This window comes from Lycorma delicatula, chromosome 1 (assembly GCF_047948215.1).
Source record: "Lycorma delicatula isolate Av1 chromosome 1, ASM4794821v1, whole genome shotgun sequence".
In the NCBI taxonomy this organism is placed as follows: domain Eukaryota; kingdom Metazoa; phylum Arthropoda; class Insecta; order Hemiptera; family Fulgoridae; genus Lycorma; species Lycorma delicatula.
In genome coordinates, this window is record NC_134455.1 from 349,897,860 (window position 1) to 349,924,719 (window position 26,860).

The 26,860-nt window shown below is 30.7% G+C and overlaps 1 protein-coding gene across 1 annotated transcript in view; it reads left to right on the top strand.

Annotated features, from left to right (window-relative positions):
• The first annotated feature begins 23,509 nt into the window (after positions 1–23,509).
• Positions 23,510–26,860, top strand: part of LOC142317912 (ras-related protein Rap1-like) — a 313,305-nt gene continuing 309,954 nt past the window's right edge. Inside the window, exon 1 of the mRNA XM_075354452.1 lies at positions 23,510–23,682. Coding sequence (XP_075210567.1) covers positions 23,510–23,682 — 173 coding nt within the window. The remainder of the gene's footprint in view (positions 23,683–26,860) is intronic.

Genomic DNA, 26,860 nt, shown 5'->3' on the forward strand with positions numbered 1-26,860 from the left:
TACTGGTAATCCAAATAATCTTTGCTTCAACACATCTATTAAGTCTGGAAGACCTTTAATTTGTATTTTAAATAAAAATGAGTGAGCAGTGGGAAGGAATTCTTATAATATGATCACCTATGGGATTTAAATTTTAAATCTATATTTCAATGTGAGCACAATAATAAAAAATATTGTCTAATATTTATTTTTTTAATATTTTATAAGCGAAAAGGCAAGATTTTTTCCTAACATAATTTCATTTAAAAGATTTAATACATTTATTCTAAAAAAATAATAAAAAAATAACAGAACTTGGAATGTTTGAAATCATTGACTATTTTATTATTTGATTTTAAAGGTAAACGTTTGGTGAAAATCTAATAAAAGAGAGAAGTTGTGAATACGATGTTTACAGGTTACGTTCTTTTGCTATTCTCTACATACCAAAGTCCATTGGGAATTCAAAGCATTCGTTTCTAATTCTCAGAATGTTCATAGTTTAGTTTCGTTTCTGATGAGATTTAATCTTCTTTATTTAATAATTGGATTATATGTATATCTTTTAAATTTATCATTAGAATATTCTGGCCGTAAAAATAAATTTTCTTCATCTTTATACTCATTGTATTAAACTTAAAATAATATCTTACTGAAGTCGAATCCGCAGGATCTGGCTAAGACAGATTTCACTTGTACCATATAAACCAGGGTATTCATAAAGCACGGTCACTTTTACTTAAACTTTCAAAGAAACATAAAATAATGAAATTTAATAAATACCTAACTTGGAGTTATTTATTTTTTGGCATGAGACAACTGTAATCCAAGCACCCAGGGGGGTTCAATTCCAATATTTTAAATTGAAAAACAAAAATTTTGACGTAGAAACTTCGGACTACGACAATCTTGATCAAAATGGTTGCCATTTTTATTTTTCGGACACAGCTTTAAAATTGGCTTACAGTATATCTCAAGAAGTGGTCTCGCACTGAAAAATAAATGGTTTCGAATTTTCTTAATTTTATTTTGTTAAAATTTTTCACAATTGAGTAGTTATTTAAGTAATTTAATTATCCCCATATCGTTCTTACAGTTACAAAATTTTGGAATATTGTTTATATTTGTACTGTTTCTCTTTCCTAGACCAATGAAAAATTTAATATTGTTGTAATCTTAAGCAAACTTGTCCCTCCAGATCCTCAAAATGCTCTCTAACCAACTCAAATAACAAAAACGTAAATATTACAAAATTTATTCATTATTCTTTATACCATAAAACAATACTACCTTCAAGGGTAAGTAAAAAAATTAAAGTGTTTAAGAACTCAACATCTATATCACACTATATTCTTTATTTGTCCTTCAGCTAATTTATATTTGAATATCAAGATAGTATCGTTTTTCAAACAATTTTAAATAACCTTTCAAACAAACAATTTTCAAACAATACTAAAAATAATTTCGGAGGTCCCGTGTTCGAATCCAGGTTAAGCTAAAAAATTTTCATTTCATAATCCCGTGTACAAACTTCTATTTCACATTGCGAATTAATCATCCAAAAACCCGTTTTCTGGGTACTTCCATCAAATTATATTCGTTTAATTAAAATAAACCTTCTGCCTTTCATGAACATAAATTAAATATTTTCATTAATTCTTTATTCATCACTCAACAATAATTGAACCGATTTCAATAAGTTGAATAGAAAATAGTATTCTCAACCATGATTTAATCATAATATAATATAAAGTAGTTATAAGGAGCACTCCCTTTTTACTCGTTGAAGATGATTTAAAAGAAAATAGTTAAAATAAAAAAAATCGATAATAACCTTTTAAAATTTTCAAATAGATCTGTTCTCCCCTGTTTAGCGATAAATGAATTGATAAAACTGTTCAAAATAGATTTCACGTTAACTGAAATAAAGGGACGTAGAATTAGAAAATTTATTTTTAATTTGACCAACAGAAATCTAGTTTACAGTATTTCCCGGATAAAGCTACCTACTATAGTTAGGTTTTTTATTTAGAAAGTAATCATTTATTTATACTAAAGATGATTGTTTAACAATAGAAATGACTTGAAATTATTAAGCACTTCTATGAATCTATGGAAAAAATATGGGGATAGTATACATTTTTATTTATTTACTGGTATTCACGATCACTTTGACCATTTTATGCTAAGCATAACTGTGATAAAGATCTATTTTGAATATAAATAATTGTAAAAATACTGGACCATAGTCTCGTTTTTTTTTTCATAATGTGTAAGTTACAATCTGTTCAACAGACAATAACCAACTTCACAACTACCAACGAGATGAGGATGATTTATGTATGATATGTAAATAAGATGTAATCTTATACAAATTTAGGCCGATCATTCCTGAAAGTGTTTTATTGAACCCCAAACACCAAAATACACCGGTATCCACTGTCTAGTATTCAAATCCGTATAAAAGTAACAAGATTTTACTAGGATTCGAACCTCAGAAACTTCAACTTCGAAAATGAACTTAAACAACTAATTTGTAACGAGTTAACCACTAGACTACCACGGTGAGTAATATTGGCCGATAAAAAACGATTTAAGAAAAAATAAAATAAAGAGTACTACTCATCAATAAAATGAAATTATTTCAGATATAATTCGAAAGAAAATTCGTAGTGAAAAATTGTTAACCGAGTTGAATAAAATCTACAGTTTGAATTTTATTTTGTATCAATATTTTATTTATATCATTCTAATCTTATATCAACAGATACTTCGCTTATCATTTAAGTTTACGAAGAAAAATTGTACACTTTTTTAGAAATAAAAATAAACGAGAAAATGCTATAGAATCAATTATTTAAAATGTCATCAATAGAGTAATACTGTTTCTGTAAAGAAATATTTTGATTGTATTTTAAATAAATTAATGAGATGAGTTTTCAAATGATTCTGAAATTGATTAAAAATGGTGATCGAAGCATAACAAGTCATTTCTTTTGAAATAGTGTTGTGTTGAGTAATACTAAAACATTTCCGTTTGCTGTTTTGGCAAAGGTGGTGTACAAAGATTTTAAATTACATCATGACATTTAGGTTAATTAAACTTTTTATAGAATATTAAACATTCTGGCTAGCACAGATATACATTTTCTTGTTAATTGGTTCACATTGTAAAGGAAAGTAAAAATTCATACATTAATAATTCTAACAAAAATTAAGATCAGCTGGTTCAACAACAAATACGAAGAAATTGAGACGTAAGATGTGTAAATTAAGCAAGAGGACAAAGAAAACAAATGAATCTGAACATAAGGGGGATACTGTTATTTTTTAAGAATAAGTGACCGTTCTATTTAACAAAGATTGCGCATCCACATAAATATATATATTTATTTTGTAAATACCAGTTTACATAATTCATACTTATGGGTACCAAACAAAGATCTAACAGGCCATTTTTGTATCCTGAAAACTCGTTCTGACTTTTTCAGGAGCGCTAAAAGATGTCATTACACTTAAGATTTGAACATATATAGGTTAAATAAATATTTAATAATTATGCCAAATATATCGTTTTATAAGTCTCCTCAAAACAAACAGTAGGTTTCATTATGTTATAAAAAAAATCATTTTGCTTAACCCATGAGAATTTTTTATTAAATAAAATACGCAAAAATTTTGCTGTGAGGGCAATAGGAAAACCATCGTTAATGGGAATCTATCAAGCGATCAGCAATGTGACGTCTACCTGAGAAGCAAAATGTTTTATCAGCATTTAAAGTTAGATGGTTACAATCATCCAGTGAATATTTTTGAGCTTCTATCATAAAATTTTCAATTTCTTTTAAATAATTATCTTCAAACGCAGATACAGTTACGTCATCTACGATAAGGGTTACAATTAATGGGTAAAGATTTTGAGCCGGATCATTAATAAACAATAAGAAAATCAAGGACCGAGAACACTTCCCTGAGGTACTCCCCGTTCTAATTCTTGATGTGAGGACCCTTATTTTACGTGTATATTCTTATTAAAAGATGAAACTTTAATTACTTGTTTATGGTTGGTAAGGTATGACTTTAGCTAATTGTAAGCAGCTTTTCTGATACTGTAGCCATATCATAGTTTTTTCATCAGTAAAAATTGTTGAATTGCATGGAATGCTTTACCGAGATAGAAAAAAAAATTGAATGTTTTTTTTTATCTATGGAATTTAAAAAATATATTCAAAAAACTGGGAAATGGCTGTTGGTGAAAATTTTTTCTTAATACCAATTTTGTTAATGCTGAAGTTTGTTAATAAGTTACGTTTTTCAACAAATGTTAAACATCGATTTTTCATCATTTTTCAATACTTTAGAAAATACGGAAAGTAGTGAAATTGGCCTATTATTTTAGCCATTTCAACCCCCTAATAGTTAGCAGTACCTAGAATATTGTGGATCATACACAAAATACGGAGTCCCTGTGGCCATCCATAAAGATAAGAAACCTAGTAGAGGCTAGAACATTCCCTCAATTAGTACTTATGCGAATACCTACGGTTGAGGTAGCAAGTAAACAGCGATTTGTTTCTGTTGATGCCGCAATACACAACGGAATTTTTTTACCTGAATAAGAACTTTAGAAGAACATTAAAAAAATAAGAACAAAATTTATAATTTTTACCGATTTTAAATAATTTTGTTTTTGGGATTATATCTTTAAGGGTCTGATCACCAGAAATATTGCGTTGAATCTGTATGTGCATAATTTCTTCTACTAAATGTAAATCTTTTGTGCTTTAAAGGTATTATTATTTTTACTAACTCCTAATTACAGCCATCCACAAACTGATGGTTTATAATGCATTTTTGTAACGTCTAAAAGGTGCTATGCCTGATCGGGATTTGAAACTGAGCTTCGGGATGAAAGCCAAATACGCTACCACTTTGCCACAGGAGATATGTAACAAAAATAAGAGGAATGAAATTGTTAGAAGCAACAAATAAATAATACTTTTACTTGGTTTTTCACTTAACCAACCTTACTAGTCTAGTCTGAATGTTCCATTTACTTCTATGATTAAGAAACATAGATTTCTAAAACATAATCTCGTATATTAGTTTATCAGGTTTAGGACAAAATGATGCAACATTTTGTATTAATTTCTCTTTCTTTTTGCCGTTTCCTTTCCAAGTCTTCTAACAGTCTATTCTTTGACTTTGTTTTTGCCTTCTCTTTTTTGACATTTATTTGTTGTTCTTCTGAATTCTTTTTTCTTCATCTCTTGGAAACCCATGAAACGTTGTACAAGGTTTTTTAAAAATTGTTCGACTATTACTTCAAATATTTTCGTTTTTTTAAAATCTTTTAGAACCATTGAGATCCACGGATTTCTGATCTCTTTTTGTAAATTTTATGGAGGATTTATTTTTTGAATCTCTTACAATTAATTTTCATAAGGAAGACAAAAAATTTGGTTCTTTTTCTGATGTTTACGGGATTTTCTCAGTATCACTGTATTATTTTGTAAAGATCTTTATTACTTCTGAATTTGTATTTTTTTATAATACTTTTATTTATATTCACATCAACTATTAAAGTCATTACCGACTTATCAGTGTAATTTAACTGTCACTGTAAACATTTTCTTGAACAAACTCAATCTTATTATTCCTAAGATATGTTGTTAATTGAAACCCAACTACCAAAGAACACCGGTATCTACAATTTAGTATTCAAATCCGATTAAAAGTAACTATCTTTATTAGGTAGGATTTGAACCTGAGAACTTCGTATTCGAAATCAGCTGATTTACAACAACGAGTTTACCACTAGACCAACCCGGTGGGATTAATTTGCATTTATTTTCACCGATTACTTCACGTCTAGATAGCGTTATAGCAGATCTATAGCTCTAATTATAGGGAAAGTATTGTAATCGGTCCAACTTGGGTATATGTGGTTTTCACCGGATATTGACGTTTTGATACCTAAGGAACCCAAAACCGGATGAAATCTTCCGGATGTTAATGTTCGTATGTACGTATGTGTGTGTTTGGTGTCGTCCTCTAAATTACCTTGTATATCTAGAACTACTGAACCGATTTTGGCCAGACTTGGTCAGATTACTTCTATGCATGTTGCATTGATGCCATAAAGTTGCAACTTCAAAGGTCAAGGGGACCAGGTTGTACAGCAAGGTAACCCACAGTAACTCGATATTTCCCCTAATTAAGGTTATACTTTTCTTAGGCACATTTGTTAATTAATAAATTACATTTTAAAAAAATGTTTTGAAAAATCGTACTCCCACCCAAAAAAAATGCTTTTGTAGTCGTCAGCTATGTTGTGACGTCACAGGTGAGCGGTAGAATCAAATAAATGAATAATACTTAATGTGCAAAAAAAGGAACACGGTCTTGTACTTAATCGCCCGGTTTATTTGGTACCTGGTGCGTTAAGCCTCTCGGCTACACCGGTCTGCTGACCATAATTCAGCTCACTATTAGTTTTGAACTTACATTAATTTAGTTAGCCAGATATTTTTACATGGATTTGAATACTAGATCGTGGATACCGGTGTTCTTTGGTGGTTGGGTTTCAATTAACCACACATCTCAGGAATGGTCGAACTGAGAATGTACAAGACTACACTTCATTTACACTCACACATATCATCCTCATTCATCCTCTGAAGAATTATCTAAACGGTAATTACCGGAGGCTAAACAGGAAAAAGAAAGTTAGTGTAGACCGTTACCGCTAGTACCACCACATCCGCGCGAATTATATACGGTATGCGCACGCGCTTTAGTTAGATTCATTGAATTAAAAATAAACAAAGAAATATTATATATAAATAAAATGATAAACATTTTATATTAAATTGTGTATGTAAGCCGTGTATCAGAAACAATCTACATTTGTAGAACTTTCCCGGAACGGTTTTAGCCGCGTAACGGGAAAGTCCTACATCTGTGACGTCAGTTGTTTATTGGTCCTAGGATTTTTCTCAAGAACCTCCTTCAATATTTCTATTGCATTTATTTAACCCGATTTTAAACTGAAGATATATTCTCGTACGTATACACCTTCCGGTTTGGAACCATATTTTTATTCATGATTTTAGCTTTTACTGAGAATTTATTTTTCAAAACAACTTATATTGTTTTTTGATCCAATAAATCACAGTTTTAACTTATTTTTTTTTTAATGTTTTATTTCGCTATTCTAAGAATATTATTTTTAATATTTTATGCATATATATATGTTTATATATATGCACATATAAAATTAAAAATGGATAAAATCGAAATAATTCTTATAAGGTCGTTTTATTATTACCTTAACTTATTAAAAGAAAGAAAAGTTATTCCTTTCAGGTGAAAATTTCAGAATAAATTTAAAAAGTTAATGAACTGAAAAAGAATATGTAAGCATTATTTAACGGCACACCACACGTTCTCGAAGGGTTGGGTGAAGATGAAGTGCGGTTTTAGATGTGGTAGCAGTCAAGAGGTAACACCTGTTGCATTGTAGTGTAAATACACACCTGTTGTGAGTGTATAGAGCGACATAGTAGAAGTTATATTATTTCATCTATAACCAAGTACTCTCCTGATAATATAATATTTACATCATTTTTGCCGAACGCACCTGGATCCTACTTTTATCAGAATGTAAACTGTAGAACGAATGATATTTAAAGTTTTATTTTCGATATATATATATATATTTATCCAAAATATCAATCATGCATTAAAAGTTTAAGGTAAATCTTGAAATAACTGCAGACTAACAAAATGTCTAAAATTGATGAAACAAATACCTAAATTAAATCAGGAGAAAAATTATAAATAATTTTGGATGTGCTAAGTAAAATAACAGCATATCGCTTCACAAGTATAAAATATGAATAATCAGTTGTTAATACTAACTCCAAGGTAAAATATTTATAATCTTAATTTTTTTTTTTTTTTTTTGCTTTAAATTGATATCGTATTTTATTATTCTGTTGTTTCAGTAAAAATTAAAAATACTAAGTAGGCGCACAGTTTATATTATGTATGTTTCATTATCTAAACAAAATGTAATGTTGTATTCACTGTTACCTACGTACACAGTTTTAATATAATGATGTCTCATGTAATATATAACACGTCGTTGAGGGGATTCAGTCTGGCGAACCAATCCGTTTATAAGGTTTGGCAATAAAATTAAATAAAATTAAAAATCATATTCCTCTATCAGAGGTAATTAATTATTTTTTCTTCTATCAGAGGAGTCATCTTTATCCAAAGACAAAAAACCTTGTTCGTATTTCAATGATAAAATTTTAAAATAGAATAATTAGGTAGATTTCATAAGAAATCTACATACTGTAATGGGTATCATGATTCTATTTCCGGAAAATTTCAATATATCTTCGCGTTTCACATCCCCCGACCCCAAAACCAATGTCAGTTCAAAATTTTATATATATACATTTATATATATATATATTTTTTTTTTCACTTTCTTGTGGACATGATAACTGCCGTAATTTTGCGCCAATCACTTTCAAACTGATACATAAAATATAATGACCAAAAATCTCGGTCAAGTTCATTAATGAGCAAAATCGGATCATGGGAGTAGAAACAGGAGGTTTTTTCGAAATAAAATATCGTTATAAAACTTTCTTATTAACAAAAATATCGATTCGTTTAAAGTTCCTAATATTTGATGGATAAGGGCCTAAAACTTATTTAAGTAAAGTTTTTTGATACTACCTACTATTGGCCAATGGGGTGGAAAAAATGGGGTTTCGAAGACAAAAAATCATACCTTCCTTAACAGGCACAATATCGAATCGGTTTAAAGTGGTCGTTAGTCTCCTAAACATTACCTAAAAAGTTTGTCTGAAACAATATTTGATATGAACAATTTTTACGGCGAGTGGTGAAGTAAATGTTGCTGGAATTGTACGAACATTGAGCTTGTCGTATGCTAAACATGTGAAACTTTTTTCACATGCAACCATTGTCGTATTGAGTAAATTTGAAGTTTTTCTTAACTTTAAGGTGGAAATCTTTTTTATCCAATACTTAGCACCGGTGAAATCTGCCTCCGCCTTCCGGCGTGCCGAAAGGAATTTTTTTTATTGAAATAATTTTGATATGAAACATTAAGAAAACAAAAAAAAACATTGCAAACACAAAATCAAAAGTGAAATTCTTAGGGGAAAATTCAGAACCATTCGAAATTAAAACTGATATAAGGCAAGTAGATGAACTGTCTACGATCCTCTTTAATTATGCCCTTGAAAAAGTTATAAGAGAATGGGAGAAAGAATTTAAAATTCAAAAATACACAAAAACTTAAGAATGGGCGCTAAAACTAAATTCTTAAATATAAACAGTCTGACCTTCGCAGAAGATATTGTAATTTTTGCAAGAAATTTTAATGAGGCTAAAATCAAAATTCAGGAACTAAGCGAATACACAAGCAAAATCCGTTTTCAAATTTGTTATGAAAAAATTAACTGATTTCCGAATGACAAAGAGAACAACAGAACTCAAACCCTTAAAATATCCGACAACAAAGAAATAAGTGGAGTTCAAAAAAATTAAATATTTGGGAGAAATCATAACACGGAATATAACCAAAAAAAAATCGGATGAAGAATAAAATACGAAAAATCAAAACTCAAGAACATTTGCAACAAAAAATCCTTGTCATATAACTCAAAATTGAGGCACTATAAAACTATAGTCCTGTTGGGGCAGAATGTCTGCAATGTTTTTTTTCAGAACAAGTAATAGAAAAAGTAGAAAAAAGGGTTTTAAGATAAATTTTTGATTTAGAATATGAACATAGAATTACAAATTGAAAAGTGAAAAAGAAATTTACAAAAATACAGAAAAATGGGGTCTTAATCCGGAAAAGAAGATTGTAGTTTTATGGACATTTATGCAGAATGAACAACCAAAGAATGACAAAACAAATATTTAATTTCTACATAAATAGAGCCACAAAGACCAACCGGTTTAAAGAGATAGAAACAGATCTAAAAACTTTAAACATTTCTAAGTGTCTTTTAAAGACAGAGATAAATTAAGAAAAGTCATTCGAGAATCTAAGTTTCCAGATGGTAGAAGAAGAAGGGTTTAATCCTGAGTAGATGCACGGAAGAAAGGCGATAACAAGAGAGAAAAAGAATGAAAAACTTTTGGGAAAAGAAAAAGAAGTTAAATATATGTAAACATGATCCGTATTGATCGAAACGAAAAGAAAAAACTGATATGCCTGTAAGGCTTGAGTTTTAAGATGAAATGAATTAAGCTCTATAAAGGTTACCAAAATGATTTCTCAAGGAGTCTTAAAGGTGTAACAAGGAGGGATCGAATAACCCATGAGGATGTTAGAAGAGATTCCAATATTACTTCTGTATCTGATCTAATAACAAATTACAGAGAAGGATGGGAAAAACATGTAGGAAGTATAGTGGATCTAAGAAATCCCAAACAGATTATTAATCTTATTAAAGGTTAAGAGGTACAAACAGATTCTTAACTATCCTCCGTTAGAAAGGAGGGAAAAAGGACGGCCGAGGAATCGCCGGAATCTAACCTATTATAGGTCAATGTGTTATTCCAATGTCGATGAATTTTCTTTTTCGAAAATAAATTTTATCAACGAGAATATATTTAATAACTAAACGATTTCAAGTAGTATAATTTTTAAGTTTTGTTTTTTAAGTGAAATAATTTCAGTTTCAAGAAAGAATTTTATTAGAACTGAAAATAAAATAAGTTATTACACTTTTTATCTGTTTTTTTTCCTCTACTCCTCTAGGTCGGTCCGGACTGTTGGATATAACTCCATCCAGAAGAGTATCTGGTTACTCTAACGAGCCTTCCCACCAACCGGCTGTATATCCGGCATGGTAGGTCAGCTCTTTTGAGGAGTCTTTATTATGCCCTTTCTTCACGCCGTGTCCGGACATATCTGCCCAAAACACAGCACCGGGTCTTTCCTCTTTTACTGTGCCTACCATCCCCTGGGGTACCCAGAGGATCATAGGCACTGGCACACCTGGGCATGCCAGCCCTCACTTCTGGGGCTGTCCTCCCGTTCCTATACTAATAGCCCCGGCGCCGGTCCCCTTGTTTTTACTCCTGATAACCTTCGTGGCATATGTGTTGACTCTCCTCAAATGTTCCTCGTTTTGTAACATTAGTTCACAAGGGTATCTGGAGTGAACTGTACGATACCCGCCCTATTCCGTTGTACGTCCCACTTTCAACATTTAAAGACTGTATGTTCAACTGAGTCCTCGTCTTCGCAAAACATACATGACAGTGACTCGCGTCTGCCTATTCTATGCTGGTAATCTTGAAAATTACCATGCCCCGTTAATATCTGCATTATGTAGAAGTTTACTTCACCAAACTTCCTACCGTTCCACTCGTCTAGGTCATGTATACTTCGCTTGGTCCACTGTACCACCCCTCTTGACCGCCACCTGTTCTTCCATTCGGTCACCATACGTTCTCTAGCGTCTATCCTGCTCGAGCCATGAGCTATAGCCAGCCTTTCTTCCACTTGAAGGTCGAGTGGCAGAACTGAAGTGAGTACACAGAGGGCCCCGTACGATACCGTGCGGTAGGTGGAAACTACTCCTATTAGGGCTATCCTGTGTACGCTGTTAAATCTATTCAAATTCCTTTTTATGTGTAAGAATGTCCTCCAAACTGGTGCTGCATATAAGATTGACAATGTTATTGTTGACACTACCAATTTCCTCTTCGACGCCCTTGGCGCACTTAGCGACATTAGTAAAGTATTCAATGCGTTTATCATGCCTTCCGCCTTCTTGCAACAGTTGATGATGTGGCTGGTTAATTTTCCGTTCTTATCCAGTAACACCCCTAGATATTTTAGGGGCTTGTCTCATGAATTCGTCCTTTGCCTGTCATTAGAATGTATCTGCATTTCGTGGGTGGCAGAGTCAACCCTTTTGCCTTCATCCAGTTATCGATCATTGCTAACGATTGATTACCTCTATCTTGTACTTCCTCTTCACGTCTTCCTCTCACCAAGATCGCTATAACGTCCGCATAGGCAATGATCTATATCCTTTCTGGCAGTTTTTTTACTGGTGCTTTCTAATATGCATAACTTACAGTGTAAAGAAAATAGAATAGAGTTAACTGAGAAAATCAATAACTTATATTGCGTAGTTAATTCCAAGCTTTTAACTATCAGTAAAAATATGTGTAAATATTAAAAACTCTTCTCCCCTTTATGGGTTAGGCAATGTTGTCTGTATCGGAAACCATCTTCTTATCGGGCTGGTTCTACGACCTTTTGGCGGATAGTCTAAATCCCAGATAGGTAATCAGTCTGTCTGCATATGATACAAATGTCCACATTAATTTATCTTTCATTCTTTCATATTTTCCTTCAGATTAAAAATCTGTCTAATGCTTTCATTGTGTTGTCCAACAGTCTGCAGTACCACATCGCCCCAAAGTATCTCATTTCTGCAACTCTTTAAAGGGGATATGATATTTTTTGATTTTTTTTTTAAAGGTTACATGTTCCACTTGTACAATAAAATCAGTATTGCCGGGTTCGTATAGATCATTAATCAAGTTTTTCTTCCGGTCTTGTGTTTTAGGGTTATTGAGTTGTTTCATAAATACGCTTAAAATCATTAAGTTTCGTTATCACATCCTGGTCATGTATAAAAGATATCCTAAATAATGGAAGCTAGATACTTGCTTCAATATCATTCCACTTATCTTCTATATATACCGGGTGTCCTAGACCACCCGTCAACCTCTTCTAAAATTGAGGAAGGGATATTCTGGAAACTGCAAAAAATTTGATCCCCAAATCGTCATATTATCAACTTTCAGTTTGACTGGAAGTGGGGTAACTAGACCGGTAGTTCATTTTTTAAAATGAGACACGCGTATTTTCACCGCAGATTTGGATTCTAGAGACAAAAATACATGTTTTGTCGTAAACATCTTTCCGTAAAGTGCAATCTTTAACCTCTAAATGACCTTTGAACATTAACTAGTCCTGAATTCCTTTCGAAAACTCTTTTAAACACCAAAAACTTGACCTTTACAAAACAAAACAAAAATTACAATAATATAGCTTCCGATTCTGTAATAATAAGAACTACGTTACATCGAAAAAAAATAAATGAAATAGAAATCATGTCAAAATAATCTAGTTCTGCCGAGACTGGAAATTAATGGGCTCACCGTTCGATAGGATGTCATGATTAACAATAAAAATTGTTTTCTTTTATTTTTATCATTACCGAGGAGTTGAAAATATTTTGAAAGAATTTAGGACCAGTTAGAGTTTAAAGGTCACTTTACAAGCAAGGCACTTTTGGGAAAAATGTTTCAAAAGACTACACTTTTGTGCCTATAATCGAAATCCGTAGTAGGGAAGTATATCCTGTTTAAAAAAATGAAGATCAGATCTCGCTAATTCACTTCCGGTCAGAACCGGAAGCAGATAATATCACCAAACGCGAAAAAAATACGTTTTATTATTGTAAATTTTTGTTTTTATTGTAAAAATTAAGATTTTGGAGCTTAAAAGAGTTTTCGAAAGAAATTCAGGACTAGTTAAAGTCGAAAGTTATTTAGAGGTTAAAGATGACACTTTATGGAAAAATGTTTCGGACAAGACTTACGTATCTTTGTAATTAAAATCCAAATCCGCGGTGAAAATATGTCTGTGCCATTTAAAAAATGAACTTTCGGTCTAATTAGCCCACTTCCGAAAACCGGAAGTCGGCAATATGCCCCCGACTTGAAAATTCAGTCGCCAGATCTCCTCTAGTGGTAGTCTACTCCACCCTTGTCGGACAAGAAATACAGTTTAAATAAGAGTAACAAGTAACAACAAGCATGCATTTTTTCGACTTTCTGACCACTAATAACGTTATAGTCATTTTTTCAGAAACAGAAAATTAATGGTGAAGGGATCTGAGCTAAAGAAAAAAGGATGGGTGTTATAAAAGAATCATATATCCCAGAATGAATCATAAAATAATAACTACAAGAAAAAGGTTCTTGTCGCCCTCTAGGTGGTAGAATTATAATTTACTCACAGACCTATAAAAGATCTTGACATATTTGCTAGAATGAATGTAGCCGATCACTGATGAAAACTTTTGCGTTCCAGCTTAAATAAATGCTACAATATGTTTTCCCGTTAATCTCCATTTGAACGTTAGTACAAGATATTTTAAAGAATGATTAAATTCGCTCTCAGAACTACAGTAGAATATATGAAAATGTATCCAACTGAAGCCAACTGTAAATTATATTGTGTGCTTAGTTTTTACTACAATGATTTATCTAAGAATAGCACGAAATATTTTTTTTTTTTAATTTAAATTACAGAAAAAAATGCTGACAACACAGTTGTAGCACTTTCCCGCCACGTGGCGGGAATCGAGTGGCCTAAATTCAGGGCCACTCGACGACAAAATGGCCAGGGAATTGTTCCATCACGGCCAATACAACGTTGAGGAAAATGTCCACGTGGTAGTCTATTATAACTGTGTGGCGGCTTACCGCCACACGCACGTATCGTCTTTATTAGGAGGATCACAGCCGTACTCTAAACGATAACTTCTGCAAACAATAACAAGAGATTCTCTTTTATGAAACTATAGTACGCACATTTCTTTCTCCAGCACGGTAGCCGTTGCTTAACTGACGATCCCCTGTCGTTACATCTCTTGTTCATTCAAGGCCATCAGTACCTCTTTCTTTTTTCCTGTTTAGCCTCCGGTAATTACCGTTCAGATAGTACTTCAGAGGATGAATGAGGATGATATTTATGAGTTTAAATGAAGTGTAGTCTTGTACAGTCTCAATTCGACCATTCCTGAGATGTGTGGTTAATTGAAACCCAACCACCAAAGAACACCACTATCCATGATTTATTATTCAAATCCGTGTAAAAATAATTTACTGCCTTTAGTAGGACTTAAACGCTGGAACTCTTGATTTCCAAATCAGATGATTTGGGAAGACGCGTTCACCACTAGACCAATCCGGTTGGTAAGCCCATTAGTACCTAAGTTTGGAAAATATCATTGAGTGTTAACGATGCTTTGTTCATTTTGTATTAACTTCTAAAATGTGCTGTTAATTTATGTCTAAACTATATTTAAATACATCATTTATTTCCAGATATTATGAAATATTTGATGTACTAATTTTTAGGCTGAGGATAATTGAATATTTCTCTTAGAGGTAGTTAAAGTTGTAAATTGAAGTATGTAATTTTTGTATTAAATAGAGATATTTTGTATAAATAAAGTTTTGCACGGCTGGAAGCCTACTTATTTATACTTATTAGGTAAAAAATTCATCAAAATCAATTCACTGAATATGTATCAATAATTGGTTAATAGATGACTTTAGAATAGACAATAGTTAGTTAATTATCTATTACCAAATAATAATTATTCATTTTTCCTTTTTAATTTTACAATCGTTTGAACGAGTAATAAAATGATCTTAAATTAAAGTTTTTTTGCTAAATTAATATTTATCGATTTTTACAACTTTGTATGAAGTAAAGGAAGTGTAGCGATCGTGAAAAATTTCAGATTTCAGACGTCAACGGAAATATCCATTTTGACCATCCATGAATCCATTTTGACTAGTTTCGGCGTAACGTCTGTCGTACGAATGTATCTCGCATAACTGAAAAACAATTAGCCGTATAATGTTGAAATTTTGAATGTAGGACTGCTATAACATCTATGTACACCTCCTCATTTGATTGCAATTGACTTGACCAAAAGTGTTCAAAAAGTCCAAAATTCAAAACATTGGATTTTGGACTTTTTCTTAACTGCAGTAATAAACTCTCATTGAGAGCTTTTCAACGATATAAATGGTACTTATTTTCGTTGGTTCCAGAGTTATACACAAATGAAATTTTAATTAATGAAATGGATCTTACAAAAGGGGAAGGCACTCCAGTTCGAATCCGACTTCATTTCCTTCTCTTTAACTACTTATTTTTAATTGAAACATGTTGATTTATTAATAATTATCAGCCTCTGATTGTAAAAAAAATGTGTATATGTAATTTAATAGGCGTACAAGGAAGTCATGTGGTGTCCACATCAGATTTTTTATTTTTATCTTCACAATCGTTTGTAATAAAATGATTTTAAATTAAATTAATTTAACTAAATTAATATTTATCAATTTATGTATCCTGGAATATTTATTTAACGAGAACAAAAAAATTTCATTTGTTATTTATTATTTTCTTTCGTAACAAAATATGATCAAAAATAAAATTAATTTTAGTAATGGGATTACAAGTTTTCCCTGTGATTTTCCATTTTATTAATATAATCCCTCGGCCTCGTTTTCATTGTTACAATAGCTCCTCTGATGGTTCTCTTTAAATCATTGACCCGTTTCTTTTCGTAGTACACCGTACGTCTCATAGCTTGAAAATAAATGTTTGTTATTTTTATTTACATAATTTTCCATAAATTATTCATTCTAATAAACTTTCCTTCCAAGTTATATTTAAATAAATTATGCCCCATATTCAAAAAATATATTTTTTAAATTCTATTAGAATTTTATTTATAAACAGAAATTAAATATAAATTATGTATCTTATTTAACTTTTTTTTTAAGTAAATTATTTTTGCAGTAATTTTATATTGAAATTTCAGTTGGCGGGAAAGTATGTAAGTATGCAAATAAAGAATTAAATTTTTAAAAAATTATTCTTCACTGAGTAAAATTTTGAGATACATGATCTTGGATGCCTAGATCTCCCAATCCCCCTGATACGTTCTAACCTAAATTAAATGACATTGTACACATTAATAAAAAACGGTTGATGCAGTACAAAGATATTAAGGAAGAATAAACGGCAAAAAAGCAAAAATAAATTAGACTTATTACACCATATCTAGGTGAAGTTATAAGTATGGAATGCAAAAAATAATACATAAATTTGGCGGATGATATGATAATTCTACATGTGTGTGTGTGTGTGTGTACGCACGCGCACATAAATTGTTAACAACCGTGGATATTGGAATGAAAGAATATGGAATAAAAGTAAATAAAAGGAAAACTAAATTAACGAAAGTTAAAAAAAAAGAGGATTTATTGGTAAGGACAAGTGAAGGAAGAATTGAAAAAGTAAAAAATTACAGATATTAGGATATTAAGGTTACAAGAAGACTGGTAGAGCGAAGTGGAAATAAAAGGAAGGGTCTCGGCCTTTCATTTGTAGATTCAGGGTTCGAATCCCGGTCAGGCATGGCATTTTCATACCCTACCTTCCTTTCATTTCATCCTCTGAAGCAATACCTAACGGTAGCTCCGGGGGTTAAGAAAAAAAAGGCAAAACACTAGATGATGATGAACCCCCACACTGAATGAAAATCTTCAAATACATAAGCAGAAGGACATACTTGTGAAATGAATCATCTAACACTACTAGTCTAGTAATTGCTAGAAAGAAAAGAAGGGATAACAATAAGCTGATTACGGTTTTATATAAGTTGTTTACAGTATTAAAATTTTAAGTTGTTCGGGCTTAGGAGTGGAAATATAACTCCTTGAATTTGTTTTTAAAGTTTTTGTTTATATTTCCAAAACAAATTAGTAAACATTCATGAAACGTAGAAAACATATTGGTCAAGACATGATCTAATTTCAGGAAAAGATTGACTCCGATCTGAATACGGGGGTTATGGTCAAACCGAAAATAGATTTTAGGGTTTGATTATAATTTCTAAATTATAATCAAACCCTAAAAACAGACTAACAATGAGAAGAAATGGTGAAGTTCTTCCTTCGCCCTCCCATGTATTGACATTTAACAGGCCTACCCTTCCTGAAAAGGTACGTGCTGGCATACATCGGCTTGATGTACGTGCATTTATTCCGCAGTCTATACGAGGTTTTAAGTGTCAACGTTTCAGGCACACTGCAGCTAGATGTGAAGCGCAGGAAATTTGCATATGTGGAATGAAGATATATGAGAGTGAACCATGTAAAGACCCTCCAATCTGTGTTAATTGTAAAGGGCACCATAATTGCCGATCCAGAAATTGCCCAGTATATAAATCTGAAACGGCCATTCAGGAAGTTAAAACGCTTCAGAAGGTTAGTTATCCTGAAGCGAAGAAAATTAGTCAACGAACACCTCGACAATCGACCACTTATGCTGAAGCAGCCGCTGCCCATTCTTCATCAAAAATTAACGTGGAGCAGTTGCTTAATACAATGGCACCAAGTCTTGCAACAATGATAGAAAAAATCATTGATGCAAAGATAGAGTCGACTCATCGCACAGAACCATCTAAACATGAGAAGGCTCAATCCCGGATTGACATCGTTGATAAAAGAAACGTACCAGCGCAGCATAAAAAAACTAGCTAAACCTGCGATCATAACACCATCACTTGAAGTAGTAAATAAAAATCTTGATTTGTCTGGAAAAGAGAAAAGATCACTCCGTCGTGTAGTCACAAGCCTAAGGAAATTGTTACAAGAAAATTCGAGTCTACCGAAATGGAGGTGCAAGTCATTATCGAGAAAGCACCAGATAAAGATGATATACAAACTGCAACAATGGAGCAATTCTTTAATTTAAAATTGAAATTATATAAAACTATTGCTATGTGATTTTTACATTTTTATATATTTTAATTAGAAATTATAAATTCCTCCTGAAGATGACGGAATAGCTGAAAGCTCGTGAGGAAGTCAAATGCAATTTTGGTAAACTATTCTTAAAATTATGTATAGTTTAAAAGGATATTTTATGGGAAATCTTGATTGGATTACTTTTTTTATATCAAATAAAAATAATTTAATTACTTTTATTATTATTTGAAAACATAATTATTATTTATTTACGCATCTACATATTTTTCTATAAATCATATAATGTTACGTGAGAATGAATTATATTAAATAAAACAGTGCAATGTTAAGTGGTGAAAAAAATATAAAAATATTACAGAATATATAAAAAAAAAATTATTTAAAAAGATTATCGCCAGTCATTTTTTCCATCGTACATTCACTGATATAAAGGAAAAAATACATCATTAATCTATAGAAATAATATATAGATTATATATATAGATATATATATAACAGGCAATATATATATATATATATATATATATATATATATATATATATATATATATCAGTTAATTTTTAAAAATTCGCTTAGATTTTACATCAAAAATATTATTAAAAGTTATCTCTTAGGAGCATATTGCTAACTTGTTATTGAACAGCACCGTTTCAGTAAATCAAAAGGATTTGTTTCATAATCGGTCTAATCAATCAACATGTGCTCTTCCAGGAATGTTCATTTGCAAAGTGCGGAGAATTCACTTACATTATTTTCCATTAAATAAATATCAATCTTCTTTGAAAGAAAATTTATTATATATGTACATATATATCATTCATACGTAACGAGTGAAAGAGCAAGACAGAACTTCGTTTTTGGTCTTATAGCATTTTATTGGATAAAAGATATTTTTATAAAATGAAAAAAAAAAACATTATTAAAAACAATCATAAAAAGTTTAATAAAAAATATTATTTTTACAAAATGAAAAAAAAAAAAATTAAATTCTATTATTCGAAAATTTCAAAAACATATTTTCCTAATATTACATTAAATCCAAAATATATTAATCTAATTATAAACTGATACCAAAATATTTATGTCATGATTTTACAAAAATTCTCAAGAATGTAAATTATTCTTAAAATTGTAAATTGCAGTTTGTAACCAACTTTAAATTTTGCGATTAAATTTACAAAAATGCAGCAAGAAATTAAAGTGGTTATTATGGAAATTGATGATGACTGAAAACATTATTTTTGAATAATAGAAACAATAGAAGCGAAAAATTAATTATATCGGAAAAACAATTATGTTGGAAAAAGGGCATTGGAAAATAAATCATTTTAAAAATTTTGCATTAGAAGTTTTAGACTGGACCTTTCTTGGCACTTCCGATTTTAACATTTGGTTTAGAATTTTATATCAACCCTTCAGTAGGTAGAATGAAGGTTAATCGAATAAAAGATGGATTTAAACCAGAAGTCAAATTTACTAAATATTTAAACAAACCTGTTGATTAGTAACAAAACATGTGTTTTAAGAAGCAATTTTTATAAAAATGTAAAAGTATAATTTAAAAAAAGGTTTACTCCTACCCCTTTATGGGGGAGCTTGAATAAGGCTAAACAACATTAAAAAGTTATCTTACCCAATCTAAGGGGAATTAAATTAAATGAAAGAAATTTATCTGCTTTTTGAGAACGCGACTCCTATGAGTTGCATATCTCTCTATCCATTTTGACTAAGATAAAGTGTCATCAATACCCCATACAAAAAAAATCATTGTACCAAATTTAAATTCGAATCAGTCGACCTAGTCTGGTAATATCAATTGAAAAAACAGGCCAATATATGTAAGTAAATTTTACAATGGTAAAAATGTGTTTTTACTTCCTTGTACGAAGTAAAGGATGTATTGTGATCGTAAAAAATGTTGGTTTTCAGATTTTAACGGAAATATCCATTTTGACCATCTCTGAATCCATTTTGACTAGTCTCAGTGTGACGTCTGGGTACGTACGTACATATGTATCTCGCATAACTCAAAAACGATTAGTCGTTGTTGGATGTTGAAATTCTTGATTTAGGATAGTTATAACATCTAGTTGTGCACCTCCACTTTTGATTGCAATCAACTGAACTAAAAGTCTCCAAAAAGCACAAAAACCCAAAAATTTGGATTTTGGACTTTTTCTAAATTTCAGTAATAATCCCTCTATGAATGTGTAATGTGATGTGTAATAATTGGTACTTATTTTCTTTGGTTCCAGAGTTATAGCCAAACAAAATTTTAATTAATAAAATATTTGGATTTATAAGGGGTAAATTATGAAGGTAAATAGGTTCGAATCAGACTTCATCTCCTTTTTTTTTTAATTTATTTTTCAATTTATTTTTTAACTTTTTTTTTAAATTAAATATTTTGTTTTTTAATAATTAATAATAAAAAATAAAAATAAAAAATGAGAAAAAAAAATCAGACGTTAGTGAAATAAGACTTTTATATACTTTTAAAAATTTGTATATGTAATTTATTTATATGTTTATTTATTTGTATATGTAATTTATTTATGTATTTATATGTTTATTTATTTGTATATGTAATTGTATGTGTAATTTGTATATCTTAACCAGTTTAATGAAATTTTATGCAATGACTTCTGAATATAATCCATATTCAAAAATCATTGCATAAATTGATAGTATTTTATTTTAATTAAAATTAGTGAAAGGGGAAGAGATATGGTCACCATGGAAAGGTTATTTTTAATTTTTATTCAAAAATTAAATAGAATAATTTTTACTTCCTTGTACGAAGTAAAGGAAGTACTGTGATCGCGAAAATTTTCGGTCTTCAGATTTCATCTCCTTTTTTCTTTTTTTAATTTTTTTTTACTTCCTTATACAACGTAAAGGAAATATTCTGATCGCAAAAAAATTTGTTTTCCGGATTTCAACAGAAATATCCATTTTGACCATCCCAGAATCCATTTTGACTAGTTTTGGCGTGACGGCTGTATGTACATATGTGTGTGCCTACGTATCTCGCATAACTCAAAAACGATTAGTTGTAGTATGTTGAAATTTTGGATTTAGAACTGTTGTAACATCTAGTTTTGCACCTCCCTTTTTGATTGTAATCGAATTAAAATTAAAATTTTAATTAATGAAATATTTTGATATTAAGGTAAGGTACATCGGTTCGAATCAGACCTCATCTACTTTTGTTTTTTTTCTTAACTTTTTATTTCTTTATCTATTTTAACTTTTCCTTTTTTAATTTAAATATATTGATTTAATAATTATTAATCCATGAATGTAACAACATTTTTACAATAAATAATAATTCAATGATAATTAAAAAAACTAATGAAAAAAATATTAGTGAAATAAAATTGTATGTACTTTTAAAAGTAAAAGTAAATGTTATTTAATAGGCAATACAGATGTGTATATACAATTGATTTGGTGAAACATCTGATTATTAAATATTACTTGAAAATTAATATTTAGATTAGTATTACGAGTATATTTGGATTTTCTAATTTAATTTCTGTTTAATTTTATTTAATTATCTGAATTTTCTGTTTAATTTGATCTAAATTAAAGTTAACTGTGACCGTAAAATAGACCCTCACAAGAACAACATATACACTGAGGCATACATGCCCGATCTTTAATAAATTGCTAAAAATTCTTATCTTTTAGTTCATTACTTACTCCTCTGAGACTTTCGAACAATATTCTCCCTAACTCGGAGTTATCATCATTTCGTTTATTTGATTTTTGTTGCGATCATTTAATCGCTCTTTGGTTAAATATAATTCTTCTCTTCTTATTTTGTGTACACGTTCTCTAGATTTCAAGTTTTCTCTCTCTTTATATTCATCATCCTCTCTTTAATCTTTTTATTCTTACTTTGATTTTAACAATTTTTTCCTCTTTATATTTATCATGTCCTCTTAAGTTTTTTTATTCTTCCCGTGTAATTAACATTTTCTTTCTCTTCATATTGATCTTCTTGTCGTTTTCTTGAGATATATTTCTTCATATTATCTTTCGTTTTTCTGTATGATTGTTTCTTTTTCCTTTTTTATTATTCAACAAATAATTTAATAATAAAAATCGAATATGTCACACCGTAAGGTCAAGATTAACATTTTTTACCAGTATGCAGGAGTTTAATTATTATTAACTTTTATTTATACGACATACCAGAAATCTGAAAATTTTTTTAATCAGCAACTCACGAAGATACGAATAATACAGATCAAGTAACACAACGAATACAGGGAATTCTTTTCCTATCTTAATATTTGGTGTAAGATTGTTGAATTAATAATTGTATAAATATTTGATTTAATAAAAACTAATATTTCAGCAATTGTATAACTGTCCACTTTATTAAAGAATGGGAGGATCATATCTTACTTTCAAGTGAAATAAGTTTAAATGAAGTGCAGCAAAAAAATTTGTATATGTAATTTATAGGCGTACAAGGAAGTCATACAGTGTCTACATCAGATTTTTTTATTTTTGAGAAATTATGACAAATAAAGATTGCAAGAACTCCGATATGAAAAATTTGTTCTTATTGGAATATTTTGTCTTATGTAATATTTTGTCTTCCCCATAAGATGAAAGATCTTTTTATTTTTATGAAATTAATAATGGTATATGTTGTGGTTACGAGTAGCAAAGGAGTTGGAATGAGAGTTGGAAAGAGGGAATGATAACATTTGACCAGAACCGATATAGAAGGGTAATGAAATTAGTTATCGGAGAGTCGTGATCAAAGACACGAATGGTAGTGAGAGAGAAATAAGGGAGCGTTTGTGCAAGGAGAACAGAGCCGTTTATATGGTGAAGATGGTTTTGAGATCAAAGGTAGATTCTAGAGCTATATCTAGTAACATCGTCATATATATGACGATGTTACGTCCGATTGTGACTTACTGTTGTGAAGTGTGGGCACTTACTAAAGGGCAGGAAAATACACTAGAAATATTTGAGAATACAGTATTAAGAGAATTTTTGGATCTGTAAAGAATCGAACATCAGAGGAGTAGGGAGTTGGATGAGATGCACAATGATGATGAAATTGTTAGGGCTGTGTGGATGAGTAAAGCAAGATGGGCGTGGGTCATGTGGTCAGAGCGGAGGAAGGTAGGATATGAAAACAATGGGTGTTGAGGCAGAGTGAAGAGGGGAGATATATATAGAGAAAGACCTAGAGGGAGATGTGATGGTATCACGGAGGATTTTAGTGAGGACTGGATTGAGTTGGAAAAGAATAGAGTGTGGTGGAGGAGATTTTTGTTGCAGTTTTTGGATCTGCGAGATCTATCAAGACCAGATTATGCAATAACTTAAAATAAATTATATTAATAAAAATGGTTTATTTATTTTTAATAATGCATAAATTAATTTATTGAAAAGCTGAAGAATTGTACGCCATTAAAGTTAAATTGAATATTATTTAAAATATTGATAAAGAGGAGAATGATTTTTACTTTTTGATGATCATTTGTGACATTTTTTTAATGAAACATTTAGGAAGAAATAGAGTAGCAAAGAATTTGGATTTATTTTTTATTGATTTGGAGAATTTATATGTTACTCTTTCACTAAAAAAGTATTTTAAATATCTCGTATTAGATGAATAAATACTGTGAATTAATACATACCCGCCTGGCTTGTAGGTATTGTTGATAAAAAAAAAAGTGATCGTATTGAAATGCCCAAAAATCTTCAGAATTGATGTTTATCATCAATCATTATCATTTATCATTTCTTTTAAAGTATACTTGAATTAAGTATCAAAAGAAACGGAAGAAAAATACTGATAACAAAGTCATAGTCCTTTCCTGTCACGTGGATAAATCGCGTTCCGAGAAAGTCCTTTAACTGTGGGTTATTTCTGATGTACGACTTTTTTTGTGTTTAGCCTCCGGAAGCACCGTCAGGTATTACTTCAGAGGATGATTGAGAAAGATGTGTAAGTGAAGTGTAGTCTTGTACAGTCTCAGGTCGACCATTTCTGAGATGTGTAGTTAATTGAAACCCAACCATCAAAGAACACCGATATCCATAATCTAGTTTTCAAATCCGTATAAAAGTAACTGCTTTTACAATATTTTATCGTTTATTTAATTCAATGTTTCTAATAAAGTGCGCGCGCATGCCGTATTTAATTCACGCGGGTGTGGCGGTACTAATGCTGACGGCCGGCACTAACTAAACTAATGTAATTTCTCAACTTACATTGAACAAATTTTGCTTATCCGGTCGGTAGACTGGTGTAGCCGCGATGGTTAACGCACCATGTACCGAGTCAACCGAACGATCGAGTTCGAGACCCGGCCAGACCAAGTTACTTTATTACACTTTAAATATTATTCATTTATTTAATTCTACCGCTCACCTTTGACGTCACAGCATAGCAGACAACTACAATAACATTATTTGAGAGGGGGTGCGATTTTGCTAATATTGTTATTTTTAATTGTTAACAAATGTGCATAAGAAATATATGACTTATTAGGCAAACTCTCGAGGTACTGAATGTGACCTTGCTCTACAGCCTCACTACCTTCAAATTTTAAGTTGAGAATTTAGTGGCATCAATGCTTAATATACAGAAGTAATTTGACCATGTTTGGTGAAAATCGGCCCAGAAATTCTGGAAATATAAGGTGATTTAGAGGCTAACACCGAACATACATTCGTACCTACGAACATTAACATCCGGAAATTTCCCATCTGGTTTTCTGGTTTTTTGGGTTCCTTAGGCGTCAATAAATCAAGATCCTGTGAAAACTGCATATTTTCAAACTGGACCGATTACAATACTTTCCTTTCTAAAGCTCTAGCTCTGCAATAGCGCTATTTAGACGGGAAAGTATTATACAGTAGCCGCTTGTGTATTCCAATACTGCGAATAGAGACAAATAATTATTTACTATACACGTAGCCTTTTTTCGCTAGGATCACGTTGTTATAGCATCTAATGAATATATTATGTACGAAGAGGGAATTTACAAATGCTTCTCAATTTTCAGAGGGAAGTGAAGCGTCGTTATAAATTTTAATAAAACAAATTATTTATCAATGACGTATCAGGATATAATCTAAAACAGCAGACAAAGTAATCAAAGATAATAAGATTGGAAAGTGATAGTCTAAAAGAAATAGGAAACAGGATAGTCCCAAGAAAAGAATTAAATTTTTAATAATACTTATTAAAAAAAAAATCCCTTTTGGCTCGCCGAAAGGCGGAAGTAGATTAAACCTATGCTAAGTAGGAGATAAAAAAGATTTCCACCTTAAAGTTAAGAAAAACTTCACATTTACTCAATACAAAAATGGTTCCATGTGAAAAAAGATTCACATGTTAGCATACGACAAGTCCATCTTCTTACAATTCCAGCAAAATTTTGGTCATCCTTTATCGTAAGGGTAGTTCATATCAAAAAGTGTTACATATAAACGTTTTAGGAAATGTTTAATGGACTAACGACCACTTTAAACCGATTTGATTTTGTGCCTATCAAGGAAGGTATGATTTTTTGTCTTCGAAACTCCATTTTTTTCCATCCTCAAAAAACATTACTTAAATACGTTGTAGGCCCTAATCCAAAGAATAGTAGGAACTTTAAACGAATTCGATATTTTACTTAATAAGAATGTTATAGAATTTTTTTTGTTGAAAAAGCTCCCCGTTTCCATCCCCATTGTCTGATTTTGCCCATTAACGAAGTCGACCAAAATTTTCGGCTGTTGTATTTTATGAATTAATTTGTTGGCGCAAAATTACGACAGTTATCGTGTCCACAAGAAAGTGAAATGCATTATATATATAAACTTTATAAATATAAATTTTATATATAAATGTGTATATAAACTTTTAAACTTACGTTGGTTTTGGGATCTGGGGGATGTGAAACGCGAAGGTATGTGCAAAGTCCAATCATGGTACCCATTACAATAGGTAATAATTTAATAATAATAATAATAAAAAATATAATATATATATAAATAAAATAATAATATATATATTATAAAATATTATTATATAATAATAATAATAATTATATTATTATTATTGTATTATATGATATTTAATAATTTTTTCGTATAATTGTTGCGGCTTCTGAATTGTGAGTCATTTTTTATAATTCAGTTTCGCTGGTATAGCGATGTAAATTGCTTTAACTATAA